The sequence below is a fragment of the Cynocephalus volans genome, chromosome 10, assembly GCF_027409185.1.
Source record: "Cynocephalus volans isolate mCynVol1 chromosome 10, mCynVol1.pri, whole genome shotgun sequence".
In the NCBI taxonomy this organism is placed as follows: domain Eukaryota; kingdom Metazoa; phylum Chordata; class Mammalia; order Dermoptera; family Cynocephalidae; genus Cynocephalus; species Cynocephalus volans.
In genome coordinates, this window is record NC_084469.1 from 34,141,096 (window position 1) to 34,159,825 (window position 18,730).

Here is an 18,730-nt window from a genome sequence, read left to right on the forward strand (position 1 = left end):
TTAAACACATTATTCGGAGACAGAGAATTACCAGAAGAATAAACAACAGGTTCAATGAAACCCACTAGCCCTGGGTTAAGGAATGGAAGGGGCGGGGGAAGAAACTTCACTTTTACCCATTGGCTCTTCTGTGCCCTTGTTATTTTTTTTAGTCATAGGCATGCATGACTTTGATTTCAAAACTTAATTTTCAATTTTAAAAAGCGACACTAAAATCCTAGTCAACTGAATCAGAAATGACCAGGCCATCAGCTCACTGCCTAGGTGGGTGCCCAGCTGGCTGCTGGATGCAGAGAGGGGGTGCAGTGGCGGGCGCCCTGGGGACAGGGGGGGACCGGGGGGCTGAGGGCGGCCGTCCCCCCTAGCTCAGCATGTTCCTGCAGCGCAGCCTCTCCTCCTCCTGCTTCTCCGCCATGCGGTTCTCCAGCAGCCGCAGCTCCCTGCGTACCGCCTTCTGCATGGACGGCTCCAGTTCCAGCACTTTCTCCAGGTCCGCCTTGGCCTCGGCCTCGTTCCACACCTCCGCGTGCGCCCGGGCGCGCACATAGTATGCCTTCACCATGCCTGCGGGGAGGATAGGGCTGCATCCACCTGGCAGGGACTGACCCCTTACAAAAGCCATGACCCCTGCCATGATCCTTAACTTCTCTGTGCCTCCCATGCCTCGGTTTCCAAGACTGTAAAATGGAGATGATGATAATAACAGCAATACCTGCTCCTCTCCCTTGCATGGGCCCTTCCAAGGCTCTGTCACTGATTTTGTATTGGGTAACTGTGTTCTTTTTCTTTAGAGGCGTCCCAAAGTGTATCACCTTCAGGCCCTACCTCTGAACCTACCCCATCCAGTGAGTATGAGAATTATGTGGATTAAATGAGATGATAAATGCAGAGGACTTGGTGCCTGGAGCGTGCTAAGTGCTTGACGCTGTTCTGTTAACGTTATTTAAATGCCCTCTTCACAAATATTGTCCTATCCACACACCACTGGTACTAGTATTGACTTACTATTTTTCTCTATATTAATTGCCCCCTTTTTTAAAAGGCCTGTTTACTGCTCTACAAAATCACGTTTGGTGAGCTACTCGTATATTTGCCTAAACACACGTTAAAATAAAATACCTCCTACAGTAAAGCACTGCCCTTCCATGACCCACAATAAGGTTAGGTTTGGTGCCTTGACAGGTGGGAAGAGAGGTCCAGGAAGGTCTTTGCAGGTGACTGTGTGGCCCTGGACCAGACGAGCCCTCGGCCCCGGGCACCCCGCCCCACGCACCTGGGTGGTGCCGGAGGATGTCCGTGGTGTGCTCCAGCACCTCATAGTACTCCTCCCTTTTCAGCAGGCACTGGCAGTAGTTGAGGGTCAGGGTGTTGATCATCTTTTCCAGCTTCAGCCATTGCACGTCCCATGCCTTCTCCTGCCCCGTGAGCAAAGTCTGCCATGAGCTCAGGCCACCGCCTGACCCCACCCCACCGTGGCCAGTCTGGGGCTGCTCCCCACAGTCGCCCCACTTCCCATCCCCTGGCCGACAGCCTCCCACCTTGGTCTGCAGGTTCCTCAGGCAGACGATGGCTTCCTGGTACTTGGAAGAGGCGTCCTCATAGCGACCCAGCTTGAAGAGGCGGTTCCCTTCTCCATGGAGGATGGGCACAGCCTTCATCTTCTCGGCATTGCTCAGGTTCCAGGTCTCCCTCTCGTACTCACTGGGTGCCTCAACCTGGACCAAGAGTGGCGGGTCAGTGAGGCAGGCACCAGAAAAAGCGGACCCCAGCACATCTCCCTGCAGTCGGCTCTGCGTTTGCCACACCGAGGTTCAGCCAGAAGAATCATGCTTGCTGGTCAAATACATACAAACAAGGCCCAGGGCCCCGCCCTACATCAGTGCCTTTGTGCAAATTAGGAAGAGGTGCTCCTTCACCGAGATTAAGCTTTACTTCCAATATTTAGAAAGTTGTCATGAATGCTCATTTTGTTAGAACAAGTCAACTTATTGCCATCTGATGGAAAATTGTCATAATAAAAATACAAATGTAGGACCAAGCCTGTGGCGCACTCGGGAGAGAGTGGCGCTGGGAGCGCGGTGACGCTCCCGCCGCAGGTTCGGATCCTATATAGGAATGGCCGGTGCACTCACTGGCTGAGTGCCGGTCATGAAAAAGACAAAAAAAAAAAAAAATACAAATGTACAATGTCTATAATGAGCACCTTAGTGATGCCTTGTGCAGTGCACAAACCACACAACTGTCCAAGCAGACCTGTAAAGGCCCTTAGTGAACACAGTTCTCTTTTTTATTTGTATTTGTCCATGTAGCCCTCAGGCTGAGCACTGGCCTTGGCCATAAGCTGGGGCCTGATTGGACCCTAACCCTTTCCCACACTAGTGGTCCTTTTTTTTTTTTTTTTTTTTGGAGGCTGGCTGGCATGGGGATCTGAACCCATGACCTCAGTGTTATAAGGTTGCACTCTAACCCAGTGAGCTAACAGTCCAGCCTCCCACCACCCCACACACATGGGTTGTCAATCACTCTGGGGCCTGGGTGACAGGATAGGGACAGTTCTATGTAGCCCCTCCCACTGTTCGAGAAGGACGTTTGAACCCACAACTCACAGGGACCAAGGATGAGATTATAATCCAAAACTTTTGAAAATAAAAATGGAAGTAGATAACCAAGAGCAGTAAAATGCCTCCAAAATGAGAATGAATAACATTTATTAAAGTCAGTTCCAAATGGACTTTTCCCTCAGAAAAAGCAGATGACTTTTTTTTCAAATTCCAATTCTCCTGTGGTGTTGGAACACTTCCCTGTTCTTTAAAGAGAAACAGGGTGATGTCCAGTGGCTGGTGGAGTTGGGGCTCCCCGTGGTGCCTGCTGTCCCTGGCCCCTCTCTGATGCTGGATCAGCCCTCCGCTCCCCAGGATCCCACCTTCAGCAGCTCAATCACAAAGATCAGAGGCTGTGGCTCCTTCTGCAGCTCGTCCAGGTCATCATAGCCCAGCGTGTGGTAGGCAAACATGTTGGCCAACCCGCACGTGTGCACGTGCCACTCCGTAGGGTCCTTGCCCTCCGCCATCTGCCGCAGGCTCCGGGACAGGATGGGGTAAACCCCCGTGTGCTGTGGGAGAGACGGATGAATGGCATTTGGGCTATCTGTTCAGAGCTAGGTGAGCCGCAAAGAGCCCCCACTCTGAGCCCCTCACAGCAAGGATCCTGCTACCCCACTGCACCCACTAGGAATAACGGGTGCATTGTGCGCCAGGCAAAGCGCTTTACACCTATTAATTCCTTCAGTCCTTACGACAACCCAACAAGAGAGGCATTACTATTATCCCCATTTTACAGATGAGGAAACTGGAGCCCAGAGGGGTCAAGCAACTTGCTCAAGGTCACACAGCTAGGAAACGACAGCCAGGATTCAAACCCGGCTCCAGAGGCCATGCTCTTAGCCTCATGCTGCCTCTTGCTGGTCCTTATGGTCAACTATAACCCTTCTGTCCCCCAAGGAGACTTTGAGCTCCACAAAGCCTGTGACTCACAGGGAGGCCAGCATGGAGCAGTGGAGCGAGTGGGGCTCCAGGGTCCGAGTGGACTGGTTTAGCATCCTGGCGGTGCTGCCGATTAGCCCAGGTCACTGCACTTGTCGGAACCCCAGTTGCCTTATTGCCAGGTATTGGGGCTGTTATGGGGATTAAAGGGGACAGTGAAGATATAGGTCTGGCTCATTGCAGCCTTGCCCAGTAGTGGGAGCTGGGGTTGCCACCCTCAGGGTGGAGGAGGCCTGGGAAAATCAGCGTGTGGCCTTAGTTTCTCCAAATGAAAGGGTCCCTGAGAACCCATTTCCTTGGACCGCGTTCTGAGATGGCCCAGCTCTGGCTCCCATACACAACTCCAATAAAGACACACTGTTGGAAAAATGAAGGGCAGAAACAGGTCAGATCTGCCTCCAAATCACCAGCATGTGGAGGAAGGTCACTCTTCCCCACCCCACAGCCAGGATTAGCCCGGATGCCCTCTGCTTCCTTGTGAGAGAGACGACCAGATGGCAGTTGAGCTTGTTGGGATTAAGGCTGGACTAAAGAAGGGAGAAGCCCCAGGATCAGCTTACCAGAAGCAGGGACAGGGGGCACTCCTGACCCTGACACAGCAACCCCCAGCTTGGCAGCGACCTGTCTCCCAGAAGGTTGGGTGTGAGCTGGGGACTCCAGGACCAGGCGGCTCTTGGGCAAACCCTCAAACAAAGGCTTTGTCCTGCTAGACATCTGCCATCATGACACTATCAGGGCCCCTAGTCAGCACAGGTGGGATGTGGGATGCCCCTGGGAGCAAGGAGAAAGCCCAGGAAGGAGGATAAAAGTTGGAGATGGAGCAAAACTCCAGAGACTTGCTGCCCCAGCAGAGGACAGAGAATGAAAACCTCAGCTCTGTGCCAGCACAAGGCTTAGCTGCTGGCTGCAGGTCCGCGGGGTCAGCCACAGTCACACTCGGGTCTCTGTGGAGCCTGACTCTAGTCCTTGGCCTTGCTCAGCCCCCTGGAACCATTGCCCCTCTCTGGGGCTTCAAGGCCAGAGCCTGGTTCTGTGTGAGGGGCCATCTTTGTACTGGAGGGTGCACACTGGTGTACTGTAGGGCATATCCAACTGGCGGATTGGCTTTGTTTTATCCTTCACAGTGTGGGCTGTTATGCTGTTTATTGTTTGTTTGTTTTTAATTAGCTCCCAGCTTGTGAACACTGGGAGAGTTCACATGCTAATGCAGATTTCTGGCTTGTCTGGAAAACTCAGAATATCCAGCCACACTGGACCTTGCCCCTTTCACATGGCAGCCTTTGGATGGGGCAGGTGATCTTCATTTAAACAGGGTCCTGGCTCCTTGTGGAATTTGAGTTTGCAACCCTGGCCTCACAAGGCTGGGCACCAGCAAAAAAAAATCCCACATAGAGACCAGTCTCCTACCTGGAGGGTCAGGGAAGAATGCATTTCAGGACAGAAGCTCCCCAAATCCCTGACTGGTCCTGCCGCCTCTACTTTCAGAGAACGGGGAAGAGGGAGAAAGCCCCCTGCTTCTGCAGAGACCTACAGCTCAAGGTAATCCAGTGAGGACTGTCCAGGCAGAGGGCTCTGCAGGGAGTGACAAGCAGCAACTGCTAGGGAAAGCCAGGCCCTCCTAAGTCACTGAGTGCTTGGCCTTTCCAGAACTCAGGTTCCTGAGAGGAGCGATGCCCCACAGAGGAGAAGGGGCTAACTAAGTGTAAAGTGCCAAGCCTTTTCACATTTCCTGGCCAGGATGCTACCCCGCTCCCCACTTCCAGGCCTGATGAACTCCTATTCATCCTTCAAAATCCAGCTCAATGTCATCTTCTTAAATAAATGCCCCCTAAAACCCTAAGGCAGGTAGTCGCGCCTCTTTTGTGGCCCCGAAGCACTCTGCCCTCACTTAGGTATGTCGTGGCACTGGCTGCTCTGCATTGTAATCATTTGGATTTAATTCTGCTCCTCCCCGAGAATTCCAGTTCCTTCAGGGCTGGGGACTTTGCCTGTTTCATTCCTAACACTCAGCACAGACCGAATCAGGTGCCTAGTGAATGTCTTCTAATTAGACAGACAGATGGATACATAGATGATAGGGAAGGAAGGAGAGAGAGAGAGAGAAATGGATGGATGCTTAATGATGGAAGACTGGATAATGAATGAACACTGGTTGAAGGGAAGGATAAATGAATTGATGTCCAGGTGGGTGGGTGGATGGATGGATAGAAGGTGGATGTGTAGATGGATAAATGACTCTGGAAGGGGCGTGTGTGTGTGCGCATGCACGCAATTATGGCAGCTGTGGGCTGGGACAAGGAGATGTGGGGGCCATCAGGAAAGCCAACAGTCACTACAGTGTAAGAGGCACCAGCCTTTGAGATGGGCAGCACACTGACGTGACTACTGATGTGGCCAGCAGAGCACAGACCACAGGAAACAAAGAGCCGTGCCTACATCGCAGGCTGTGGTGTTGAAAACAAGTCAATCAACCAATTAAGGACTTATTGACAGCCTTCTATGCACCTGTCTCTCCTGTGTCAGCAAATATGCGTCCTGTGGAGGGGGGGCTCTTGCTGCAACCAAGCCTCGTCTAACATATGGCTTGCATGAGAGGTACATATGGGTCCAAAAAGTACAGGACCTCCTCACTGTAAGCAAAGTCAATAAATAAGTATAATTTTAAACTAACTGAAATCACAAAGGAGTCAATTTTCCAAAGCCCTGACTTGATAAAATAAAACATTTTTTAAGTTAAAAAGATCAAGATGAAGAGTAATACATGGACTGATACAAAGAAAAGATGCCCAGCTAGTATTTGCCAAGTGAATGAACAATAACACCTGTGGGACCACCTACTGGTAAAGGAAGTCATTGCAGCCTGGCTCTATTAGACACCATGAAAAGCCTGCCCTGGATAGGAGGGAGGGGACCAGGTCCCACCCAGATTCTGTCCCTTAACTTGCTCGACCCAGGGCAAATTACCTTCCCTCTCTGAGCCTTAAACTCCCTAGTTAGAAAAATAAGGGAGACAATCTCAAAAATTCTTCCAGCTCAAAATAATAGCTTCCACTTTTCAAATGCCCTGTACTGTGATTTACCCTCATATGCATTGTATCATGTAATCCCCAAAACAAGCCCTTAACTTAGGTTTTTGTTTATTCATAGATGAGGAAATAGAGTGGAAGAAGGGAGAAAGGACTTCTCCAGGTCACACAGCTAATAAAAGATAAAACACAGTTCACGCTCAGGTCTACCTCTCTCCCAAATTGCTCTTTGAAAAGGTCATTGGCCTCTGATGAAATGATAAGCCTGGGGCCCCACCGTCACTGTGATAGTCAAGGGTCTATCACATTGTAATAGGTGGGTCAGGTTGTCAGCACCTGAACCCACAAGTGAGTCTCAACGTCACAATAAGAGAGGCAGGCCACGGGAAGGGCGCAGTACTACCAGGACACAGTTTTGCAAAAAAGAGAAGAACCCGAATCTCATCAAGCCCTTTTGACCAAACTTGCAATTTATCAAAACTATGGTGAAGAGAACATGGTAGCCAATGCCATGGCAAAGCAACCAGTACAATCAGAATGTGGGGCTTCTGAAAAACAATTGACCCAGTTCCTTCAACAAATCCACAACAAGGAAGAAAAAGGGAGTAGAATCTCACAGATAAAAAGAGACTCGAGAAACGTATCAACAAAACACCACGCATGCACTTTGGATCCTGACGTGAGCAAACCAATCTCACTCATTTCAAAAGAATAAATGAGGAGACAACCAGAGAAATCTTAACCCAACTGGGTATTAGATGGCATTAAGGAATTATTGGCATTAAGGAATTAAAATTTAAGATTTCATAATGATATTGTGGTTGTTTTTAAAATAGCCTGTTATTTTAGAGACACAAATTCTAGTATTGGTGGATGGAAGGATACGGGTCTAGAATTTTCTCTAACCATGGGAGATGAGGAAGGCGAGTGGATGGGGGCAGATGAGGTGACACTGGAGTGGGGTGATGTTGGCTGGGAAGTTCATTATACCTTTTGTCGACTTTTGTATATGTTTGAAAGTTTCCATAAGAAATGTTCGTTTAAAGGTCAGTTTCACCAATTCTACCTGGGCCACACTAACTCATGAGTGCCAAAAATAGAAAAAAATTTCACAAAGTGGGTAGGAGTGGAGAGGAGGGCAAAAAGTGACCGATGGCCAAAAGTCTCCAGGATCTGATTGCAGGCTCACTGCTATGGGACATGGCCCTGCCCCTGCATCCCACCAGCCAGCCACAGCACTGACGGTCACTTTAAGGCCTTGCTCTTCTACTGAGCCCATCTTCATATTCACGGTGGCAGGGGATGAGGAGGTGGGATTTGCCTTGCAGAGTTTGTTTTACCCTCAGCTTTCCTGAAACAGGGCAGCCCTGCAAAGCAGATAGGTGGGCCATGCAGAAGGGAATGGGCCCGCATGGCCTACTTACGATGGTGTCGCACCAGAACTCTGCCACCTCACCAACCCGCATGGATGTCAGCAGGATTTCCCAGACCTCGAGCTTGAACATGTTGCCAATGATGATGTGCATGGGCTGGCCCACCTGCTTGCTGTCGTCAATGACCGTCCGCTCCTCGTCGCATTTCATGGTGCGGAAGTGAAAGATCACCTGGTTGAGAGAGTGGACCCTGGTCTAGACACACCCCCTGTGGTCCAGCAGCAGCCACCACCGCTGTCATAGACTCCCAGGGCTGTCCTCAGGTCTCAGCTCACCCAAACCCCCATCAGATGCCCCAGACCCCCAGAGCACACCTGTCTCTGTCCCCCCATGTCTGTACTCCCCTAGGCATGAGGAATCCACCCCCTCCCAAAGAACTCCACTCCCACTCTCCGAATGTCAAAAGTCCTTCCTTAAATAAGCCCGAGTTCTGCAGCCACAGACACATCCATCAGTCCAGGGAAGCCCTCCAGACATTTGAGGACAAACACCATGACCCCCCAAGGACACCTCCTTCTCAGTCAACATTTGTGCTCCAGAAAATTCCCCAAAGCCCCTCCCCTTAGCCCATACTAAAGTTTAATCTGCAAAATACCAAAAGTGCCCCATGGATGGGGACCAACTCAGAGCTTCCCAGATGCTGGGGGTTGACGATTCCAGGAAGGGCCCGACGGGCTGTTTTTCTGGCAAAGGTGGGGGCTGTTTGCAGTGCCCTGGGGCCCAGCTGGAATGTGGACGGCGCCACAGGGGGCACTTACTCGGGAGCCAGTGATGAAGTTCGGGAGCTCTCCTGTGCCCCCATGCAGGATGGTTTTCTTGACCCCTTCCACGTTCAGGAGCAGAGCTGCGTCCATGGCTCCAGGTGGAGGGAGAGGTCCAGCCCAGGCTGGGATAATCTCACCCGCAGGGAAGACACTTAGGCTGATACAGGTGGAGATTTGCCCGGCCCAGAGGGGACTGGATAAAGGGAGGAAGGTGGATGAAGGGATGAAGGGATGAAGGGATGAAGGGAGGCGAGGGAGGGAGGGAGGGTGGTGCCCCGAGCTGGCCCTTAACCACTCCAGCCACTCCAGGGCTTCAGTTTTGTTCCACCCCTGGAAGGAGATCAGCTGAGCTTTCTTAAAGAAGACAGGGGAGAGGGGAGCGAACAGGAGAGAGGCCTGGATGTCACCCAAGGGGAAAAGGATGGGAGGCCTGAAGCCTCCTTTGCCCTGCCTCATCCCCCTCCCACACCCCCGTCCCCCAGGTGCTGACCCTGGTCCCAGACTCTAAGTCCCTTTGGACCCCAGGCCAGGGCCCTGCTGCCTTTGCAGCCCACCACCTTCTCTGTTTGCTCCTCATCCCTCAGGAGGCTGTGAGATGACGGCCCAAGGAAAGAGGGGATAAATTTCCAGCTTGGGAGAGAACTAGACCGAGATCAAGAGGTGGGTCATGTATGGGGAAAATTGAAGCACCCTCCCCAGCCCCGATCCTGCCTCCTGTGCGAGGTCCAGCCCTGGGGGGGGGGCATCCCCTCCCCATTGGAGGGCCTTAACCCTGTGCCCAGGAACCCAGGCAAAGCTTATTCGGGGAGTTAGAGACCCCCTTTCTGCTCCAAGAAAAATAAATGTGAAGACTCGGTGTTTGGCGCCACCTTGTGGCCAGCTCAAGTCCTTGCGCCTCCGCCCCCCGCACGCTGAGGGTGTAGGACTCTGAGCACAAGCCCTTCTCTTGATGCCAGGCTGACTTGTTGCAGAGAGAAGGGACACCAGATCCTGCCACAGGGACAGAGAAGAACCCTGGACTAGGAGCCAGATAGAGTTGAGTTCAAAGGGCTGATCACACCTCTTATTTACTGACCTTGTGGCCTTGGGTGTCTCCATCTTCTCTAACTCCATTTTCCCAACTGGAACAGGAAAACCGATCTCTCCTGACTCCCTCTCCAGGAAGCTGGGAGGCCGGGAGCAGTGAGTGGGACCCCAAAATCCAGCATCCCTGGAAGTCTTGGCTCCCATCAGAGCCATTGGCATATAGGAGACCAAACCTGGGCCAGCTGGTCAGTCCCAGGGAACCTAGACTGTCCCCTCCAGCAACCCCTTCCTGTGTGCTCAGATCACTGTCTGGAGAGAGGGGGCTAGGGTGGGGCTGTCGACACCCTTTCCCTCCTTCTTTCATCCTTTCTCCAGCTACACAGCAACCTAGAGGGGTCTACACACACAGCAGGTAAGCTGGATACTTAGTAAAAGTGTAAAGGAAAATAAAAGTGATTGGCATAACAGTCCAGGCAGGTAGGGAGAGCACACAGCAAGGGCCAAGGGGTCCTGGCACTGTTCACCCTTGACCTGGGTAATGGTTACATGGGTGTTTGCTTTACAAGTATTTATTACACCAGACTTTGTATTTTAGGCAGTTTTCTATCGGTGATGTGATACACAATGGGAGAAAAAGATCTAATTGTGTCTCATCACACTTCTTAAACTCTCCCACTGTTGCTTGCTTCCATTTGTAGACAGGTCAGAAGGCACACACGGATTGCAGAGACACGGAAGAGGTAGAACAGACAGATTTGGCCCGTGGTTGGCTGGCTGGAGGAGGTGGGGGGCGGGAAAGGAAGGGGATGTCGAAGCTGGGGGGTTTGGTTTCACTGCGGCTCAGGCCACAGCCTCCAGACTGATCCCCCAGCAACCCCTTGGCCCCCAAACCAGTCTCCTTGTGGACTTTATCAAAATGCAACTCTAATATCCCACTCCCTTCTTAAGACTTCCCACCTTCAGGATAAATTCTGAACTCCTTCCCTGGCCTACAGGCCCTGCCTCTGACCACCCCCGGCCCCTGACCTCAGCCTTACCCTCTCTATTTTGCTCAGTCAGCCTTTCTCCAGTCTTAGAACTTGGCAGTGCCCCAGACTCCTAATGCTGGGCCCCTAAGTCCTCAGCTAAAACACCACGTGCTCAAGGAAGCCTGTCCTTACCTCCAGCTCAAGTGAGGCTACCCATCCCCCTCAAACCCCTCACTGTCCCCTAGCACTGCACATCCATGTCAATTTGCACAATTGCTAATTGTTTACAATAATGTGCTTAATGTCTGCTTCTTCCATCTGACTGACAGTTCCAGGTGGTCAGGGAAGCTGGTAGAAGGGAGCTTTGCTGTTGGACTGGGAGCCCCCTGCAGAGCAGGGCTGGAGCTCCTCCTCCACCCCCACCCCACCCCAACAGAGGCAAGGGTGGAGCTAGATTCCCCCCAGAAAAGCCTCCACTCGGAACAAATGACTGGTTTTTCCACCTTACAAGGAACAGGAGCCCCTGCACCGCCTCTCAATTTGGAGCCTGCTTACCTGGAGCAGAGCCTCTTCCCAACCTCCAGCCACCACTCCATGCAAGGCAAAAAGAATGCGAAGTCATTCAGCAGAGAATGTTTCTTCCTTCTTTTCTCGTTACCATGGAGACTGTCCTTCATTAACCTGGCCTGCCAGTTACGAGGGAAGAGGGTGGAAAGCTCCAAGCAGGGGGCCTCTTCACGCTTGTATGCATGCATTCATTCATTCATTCCAGACACTTAACGAGGCTGTGGAATCGAAGGTTAAGAATTCAGGTTTTGGCGTCAGACACGCAGGATTTAAGTTTTAGCTCTGATGTTCTGTACAGTCTTGGACAAGATACTTCACTGTCTGAATCTCAGTTTTTGTCATCTGTAATAGGAATAAAAATAGTGCCTACTTCACAGAGTCGCCAGGAGGATTAAGGAAGAACAAAGAAAGTAAATGCACTTAGCAGAGTGTCTGACACGTCGGAAGAGCTCAAGAAATACAAGCTATTATTATGGATGCCCATGAGGTGCCAGGCATTGCGACAGGCACTGGAGAGACGATTGTGAAAAGAGGCTCCAATTTGAGAGATTTTGTTTCTCAGCATTTTACCTTCATGAGTCTTTCAATTTAATTTCGTAGGTAGGAACAACAACTCTTTCTTTCCCCTTTGGTAAATGACATGAATTAAATCCCCTAATTACAATAACAAGCACCACTGGCATATAAACGGTTTGGGAACAAGCATTTCTGACTCTTGGTGAACAACCCTGAGGGGGAACCAAGTGGACAGGAAAAACAGGGCAGCGTTTTTCAAACCTCATCCCACACACCATTAGTGACCACTGTAAAATAAACGTAGTGAGTTGTCACCATCAGTTTTGAAAAACGAAATCGAAAATAAAATCTCAAAGCACATCATACATAGTCAAGTATTTTGTTTTGTGGAGTTTGGTTTCAGTTCACATATGTGTGTGTGCTGGGGTTCTTACAGTGAGTACTGGTCTTCTTGAACACCATATTCCCTGTGCTAAGACCACACAAACACACAAACACATACTTTGCCTAATAAACTTGCCTTTACATAGCATAATTTTTGTGTGGTTGGTTCTTTGATTAATGATTATTGGTCATTTGATTCATTAACATCCATCTCTTCTCACGCACTAGGTGTTAGCTCCGTGAGGGTAAGGAATGCGTCTGTTTTGTGGATCTTCATGGCCCATTTTTAGCACAGTGCTTCATCTGTCACAGGCACCCAGTTGATATGATGTGGGAAGACATGAGAGAGGAAATGTGGGGGTGGAGAAGGAAGGTCTTGGGAGAACAGGGTGTCTTCAGCTGGGGTGTGTTTGTTTAAAATGCCTGCAGCAGCAGGAGGAGATGGCTCTAGTGTCAGGCAAGAGGTCCAGGCTGGAGATGGAGGTGTGAGGGCTGAAGCGGAGCAGTGTGGGGTAGTGGTTAGGCCATGGACCCTGGCCCTAGACTGATGGAGTCTGAATCCTTGGCCCTGCTATATACCAACTGACTGAAACTTCAGCCCAGCCTAACCTCTCTGTACCTCAGTTTCCTCATCAAGCTGTAGGCTGCAGTTAAGGTCAAATGAATCAGAAAACAGAACGTGCTTGGAGCACCAGTACCTGGTGCACAGTGAGTGCCGTATACACATTAATCATCATCGTCGTCCCGGGGAACATCACCGAGGCTGAAGGATTGGGTGAGACCACCAACAGATGAAGGCGAGGGCTAAAGACAGAGCTGCAGGGAGCTCATCATCCCAGGCCTGAGCAAAGGAGGGGGTACTGGGGGAGAGGCAGCGGAAACCAAGCGCGGAGTGAGGTTGCTGCTCTGGGGTCACCCCCGTAAAGGAGGGAGATGGGTCGGGGAGAGCATCGTAGATGGAAGAGCGGGAGCGTGCAGCTGGAGAGAGGGAAGGACCGGTGGGGCGGGAGGTGGACAGGCAGGTGTGCGCTGGTCTGTCCCCTCCTCCAGGACGTGTTTTCTTAGGGGCAGAGTGTGGATGGCGAGTTGGGGGGACACAGAGAGGGGTAGAGCCTTGTCTCAGGGAGGGAGGGTCGTGGGGGAAATTTGAAACTACACCTCCATGGGAACCCGGAGCTCCGCACCCCCAGTCCCTGGCTCTTTCTAACAAAACCACCGAGCAGGAAAGAAAAGCCAGACTTCCTGGCAGGATGGGAGGGGTCCCCAAGAGAGAGACCGGGGCTGCTGCCGGCTGAAGGGTCTGGAGCCCGGGGCCCCCGGCCCCTGGGTCTTCTCGGTGCCCGGGAACCCATCGGTCCGAGCAGCCTGAAACCTGCGCAGGCTCGCGGAAGGGGCCCCGGCGTGAGAGCCGCACTGGACCCCGCAGCCGGGCGGAGGCACAGGCCCGGGTGGGGAAGGGCGGCGCCGACGCGACCCGCAGATACAAAGCGCAGGAATCTCCAGGCGCGGAGGCGGCCGGCCCGGGGCGATGAATGTGAATGAACACGGCCGGACCAATCCGAGAGCAGGATTGACAGCCGCGAGAGGAGAGGGCCAATGGGAGCCCCGGCGCGGCGGCGGGCCGCAGATGGAGCCAATCAGCTGTGAGGGCGCGGCCGGGCGGGGCCGCGCGGAGATTCGAATCGGCCGGCGTCGGCGTCCGCTCTGCGTGCGGGGCTCCGGGGTGAGTCCCGGCGGGGCGCGGTGGGGCTCCCGTCCGAGGGGAGGGGGCTTCTCGGGGGACGGGCGGGGGTCTGGTCCGGACAGGCACGGCCTGCGGGGGCGTCTGGTCGGGAGGCTGCGCGTTCGGGCTGGGCGAGCTCGTGAAGGAGCCGCCCGCCGACCCCGGCCCGCGCCGAGGCGGGGAGCAGCGGGAAGGAGGCCGGGACGGGACAGCTGTTTGGGGACCTGGAAGCGGGACAGCAGGAGTGCTGCCGACCGGGGCCCCGCTTCCAGGAGGCGTCCTCCTTCCCGCGCCCAGCTGCCAGGTGCCCCCACCCCCTACCCCACTCCACCCATCTCTCCCCTGTGGAGCCTGGGGATGGGGATGCCTTGAGGACCCGCCTTTCGGCCTTCTCCCCAGGGTCTGGTGGGCAGACACTCGGCCAGGCAGATGGCCTCTCAGTGGCCGGGCGCAGGCGCCTCCGTGCGCCGCAGATCTCTCCGGGACCAGGAGCAGCCTGAGCACATCGAGATGCTGCAGCCCGCGGGTGGCCATCAGGAGACCTCCACCGGGGCCCTGGGCTCCCTGTGCAGACAGTTCCAGAGAAGGCTGCCCCTGAGAGCAGTCAGCCTCAACCTCCGGGCAGGCCCCTCCTGGAAACGCCTGGAAACCCCAGAGTCAGGGCAGCAGGGCCTCCAGGCTGCAGCTCGCTCGGCTAAGAACGCCTTGGGTGTCGTGTCCCAGGTAATAATGACAATACTAACCATCCATTTATGGACCGTTCCTGCCCTCAGAGAGGCCCCAAGAATATAGACTCCATAAAGACAGGGATTTGGGTTAGTTCATTGCTGTTTCCCCAGCACCCCAAATAGTACGTGGCACGTAGTAGGTACTCAACAAATAGTTGAATGAGTGAATGGGAGTGTCATAGAAGAGGCAGGTGCTCACGCTACAAGGTGACAAGAGCTGCATTATGATAGGAAATTGCAAGCAAGTGGCGAATGCTTGAAGGGACACCAAACACAAGCTTAGTGAATGCTTCCTGGGGGAGGTGACCCCACAGTTCACCAGGAAAAGAGACACGTGAGGAGTGTATAAGGGAGGCGAAATAGGGTGGGTCCAGACCTAGAGCTGAGGGAAAGCAAGATGCTGAAGGGCCCCGCAGGATCTGGTCTGGGTAGGGACAGAGGGCAGAGAGCAAGGAGCAAGGGGGAGCAGGGAGGAAGGACATGAAGGGCTCAAGCCTCTCCCGGGAGGGATGGGGAGTGGGAAGAATTCTAAACAGGGTGGGAAATCTCATCAGGTTAGGGTATTAGCGCTTGTTCTTTAGCTACCTGAGGGAGCCTAGGGGCCTGGGCTTGCAGAGGAGTGAATAAATTGAAGAGCTACTCAGAAGGTAGATTCCAGAGGACTGGGGGCCAGATGAGATGTGCTGGCAGAAAGATGTCTTTATGTTGGGTGTAAGGTGCCTGTGCCCTCCAAAAGGATGTGTCTTTAAACCTGGAGCTGGAGATGGGAAGGTGTCCCCTAGAAAGAACAGAAGCCAGGAGAGTGAATAGACCTCCAAGGAGAGAATTGGGGGGCCAGGGGGGTGAATTCCTTGATGGCTTGCTGGGGATTCTGAAGATGTGGGGAGAAAGTGACTGTTTCTGAACTCTGTAGAGAGGTGTCTGAGCCACATGTAAGTCATTATTTGGAAGAGCCCTATGGTTGTTTTCATCACCCTCAGGGATCAGAGAAATGTAATGTATCTTGCCCAAGGTCACATAATTCATCAAGTTTAACTTGGGCCTTGTCCAGCCTCTGGATTCTGGTTTGCCAAGGCAAAGACAGTCTAGCTGGTGAAGAGTCAGGCATGGTCCTATGGGCAGCAAGGAGCCACGGGAGGGTTTTGAGCAGTTGAATGTCACGATCAGAACTGCCCTTCAGAAGGGTCTCAATGGACCAATGTGGAGGAGGGACAGAGTGAGCGAGACCAGAGACAGGAAGACAGGTGATCTCCTGGTATCCAGGGAGGTGGGCCTGCTCTTCTCTGGGCCTTCTCCTTGAGTCTCTGAATAATCTGTGTCCAGGAAGAGGGTGTGGACTTAGAGGCCATGTGCACGATGGTGGCTCTCCTGCTGCTGACCACTGCGGTCATGTCCAGGGGGCTCTGAGCCGGGTCCCTGCAGTGGATCCATTTCCCATAAGTCATTCATATCCCTCACCCTTGAGTCTAACAGCAGCTGTATTTGGGGGGCAGCTGGTGGGCCTTGGGCTTGGTGGTGTGGCCTGGAGACTGGGATAGCTCACCCTGGATTTTGTTGGTGCTAACCTTTCCATGTGCCGGTCACAGAGAATCCAGGAGTCCTGCCAAAGTGGCACCAAGTGGCTGGTGGAAACCCAGGTGAAAGCCAGAAGGAGGAAGAGAGGGGCACAGAAGGGCAGTAGCCCCCCTACTCACAGCCTGAGCCAGAAGAGCACCCGGCTGTCTGGAGCCACCCCTGCCCACTCACCCCCACCCCGCCTCTCTGGCCAGATGGGCCCACGTGCCCACCCACTGCGACGGTCGAGGAGAGAAGCCACTCTTCGGAGCCCCTATTCCTCCACAGAGCCCCTCTGCTCTCCCAGGCAAGTAGGATGGTGCCTCCCCCAGGGCTGGTGGCCTTTCAGCACGGGCACGATTCCCCTTCCCTGGCTCCCCCAACCACTAATGGGCCCCAGCAGCTTCTGAGCACCTCCAATGGCTACCTGGAGCCAGGGACACCCTGAGCTGAGTCACATCATGTTCTGGCCCAGCTATGCCCCCAGAGCTTGCGGGGGACCTGGGAAAATCCTTCAAGGCCTTAATTTCCCTCTCTGTAAAAGGAAGAAGTGAGCTTAGCTCCGATGGGATCGTACTTGCCCAAGCCTCCTGGTGAACCCAAAAGCAAGTTTTGAGGCCATCTGGAGGGCTGAGGTTCAGTGTCAAGTGGGGAACAGCAGAGGTCACCTGTCTGAAAAATCACTTGCCCATAGCTTGGCCTTGTGGGCTTTGAGCTCTCCATTTTCTACCAGGTGCTCCAAGTCACTCTAATGTCACTCCCTAGAGTGAGGGTCTGGGGTGAGGTGTTCTCAGCCTCCCAGGGTCATCTGGGCCTGCAAGTCAGGCCCCAGTGCTGAGTTGGGAGGGGCTCCTGCCACAGGATTCCGATCAGTCACTGGTGTGGCTTCCCCTTTTGTTCAGCGAGTCTGACAGTGACCTAGACCCTGTGGGGGCAGGAATCCAGCATCTCCAAAAGCTATCCCAAGAGCTGGACGAAGCCATCGTGGCTGAAGAGAGGTGAGTTGGCATCCCATGCTTCAAAGGGTAATGGCCAACAGGGCCTTCGTGCCATGCCATCTTGTAGGCAGGCTGCTGGTTCCGGCTCTGACCTGCTGGCCAGTCCTTGTCCCCTCTGAGCCTCAGTCTCCTCATCTCAAACATGAGATGGGATGAAAGACCTGAATCGGAGTGTTGGGTAAGGACGTACCCTGGATGTTCATGGCCCTCCAGGCCTTGAGCTCCCACATTTGTCCATCACCTGGAACCTCACATGTGGCCAGGTACGCAGTTCCTGAAAGACCTGCCCTTCCTCCAGTACTCCCCATGGCTCCTCTATGCCCTGCCCACCCATGGAATCAGGAAAAGCAACATGGCTGCTGTTCCTGGTCTGTCTGCTCAGGTCACCATCCTGGGGGCAGGGCCTCAGTTCTGGATCTGCCCTAACTTGGGGCCATTTCCCCATTAGTATAACAGCCAGAGGGCACCAAGGGCTCTTAGACAGGGCCCTGACAGCTCTGACTATATGTCGAGTGGCCAGTTCCCACCACATTTCCAAGTTTGGTCTGGTCTAGTCCAGACTGCGGGGGGGAGGGGAGGGGGAGCTTCAGAACCAGTGGCGTAAATCCCTCCCCCTTGTCCATCTCTAGTGACGACATGACTGTCTCTCTCATTTGTGACTAAGGACAGTGTCCTGCAGGTAATGTCCTCTCGAGCATCTTTCCCAGCGTCTTCCTCCTCCTCACGCATGAGCATGTGTGTGTATTTGAAGGCATGTTAAAGAAATGAGTCTTTTCTGGAAAAACCCACAGAGCTGATGAGCACAGCAGAGTGGGAAGCGTGAAAGTCTTCCTGCCTGCTTGGAGCCAGAGCTGCTAACCTCACTGACTGCATGACTAACTGAGCATGCTAGAGCCACCTTCCAGCCCCCCATTTCAGGGGGAAAGCTATGGTGTCCCCACTTCCCCTGCCTTGAGCACAACAAGGGGCACAGAGGGAGCTCTGTCTTGCAGGAAAGCCCTGTTGGACCACCAAGTACTCACCCCCAAAATGTCTGTGCCACTCCATGGACTTCCCAGAGGAATCCCCTAGGAACCATCAGAACCCCTGGGCTGCTGCCGACAAGGATCTGACTAACAAAGGACCCAGAGCTCTCCTGCTCTGGCCACATCTGGACCCATCAGTCACCACCTGCTATAGCCTGAGAGTGACTTGGAGAGGTGGGGAAAATTGTTCCTTCTACTCCTCAGGGGACTCTTGGGCTTAGGGACTCATCCCTCCCTTGAGCCTTGTGGTAGCCTCACCTGCAGTGTGAAGTGCAAGCACCAGAAGATGCTTGACAGCTCTGAGCTGTGTACCCAGGAGTAGGGTCCGTGGGGAGTCATCTTCAGACTCACCCCCCTATATTTCTACTTCTGAGGCTCTTGGGGACCCAGCTCCCATCCCTGCTTCCCCCACCAGGGCCCCAGAGGAAGGAATAGGAGATATTTGCAGGCCCTAAGAACCTGGCCTCAGGGGTACC

General features: G+C 53.4%; 2 protein-coding genes across 2 annotated transcripts; one reads left to right on the forward strand and one right to left on the reverse strand.

Moving 5' to 3' along the window:
- Positions 1–361: 361 nt before the first annotated feature.
- Positions 362–8,855, reverse strand: AIPL1 (aryl hydrocarbon receptor interacting protein like 1). The gene is made up of 6 exons (XM_063112704.1): positions 8,760–8,855; positions 7,993–8,172; positions 2,924–3,112; positions 1,539–1,715; positions 1,274–1,415; positions 362–564 (listed from the first exon to the last, which is right to left on the reverse strand). The coding sequence occupies exons 1-6, from the start codon at positions 8,853–8,855 to the stop codon at positions 362–364; spliced, it is 987 nt and encodes a 328-aa protein (XP_062968774.1).
- Positions 8,856–14,378: 5,523 nt separating this feature from the next.
- On the forward strand, positions 14,379–17,892 carry PIMREG (PICALM interacting mitotic regulator). The gene is made up of 4 exons (XM_063108950.1): positions 14,379–14,672; positions 16,264–16,538; positions 17,134–17,229; positions 17,859–17,892. The coding sequence occupies exons 1-4, from the start codon at positions 14,379–14,381 to the stop codon at positions 17,890–17,892; spliced, it is 699 nt and encodes a 232-aa protein (XP_062965020.1).
- The last annotated feature ends 838 nt before the right edge of the window (positions 17,893–18,730 follow it).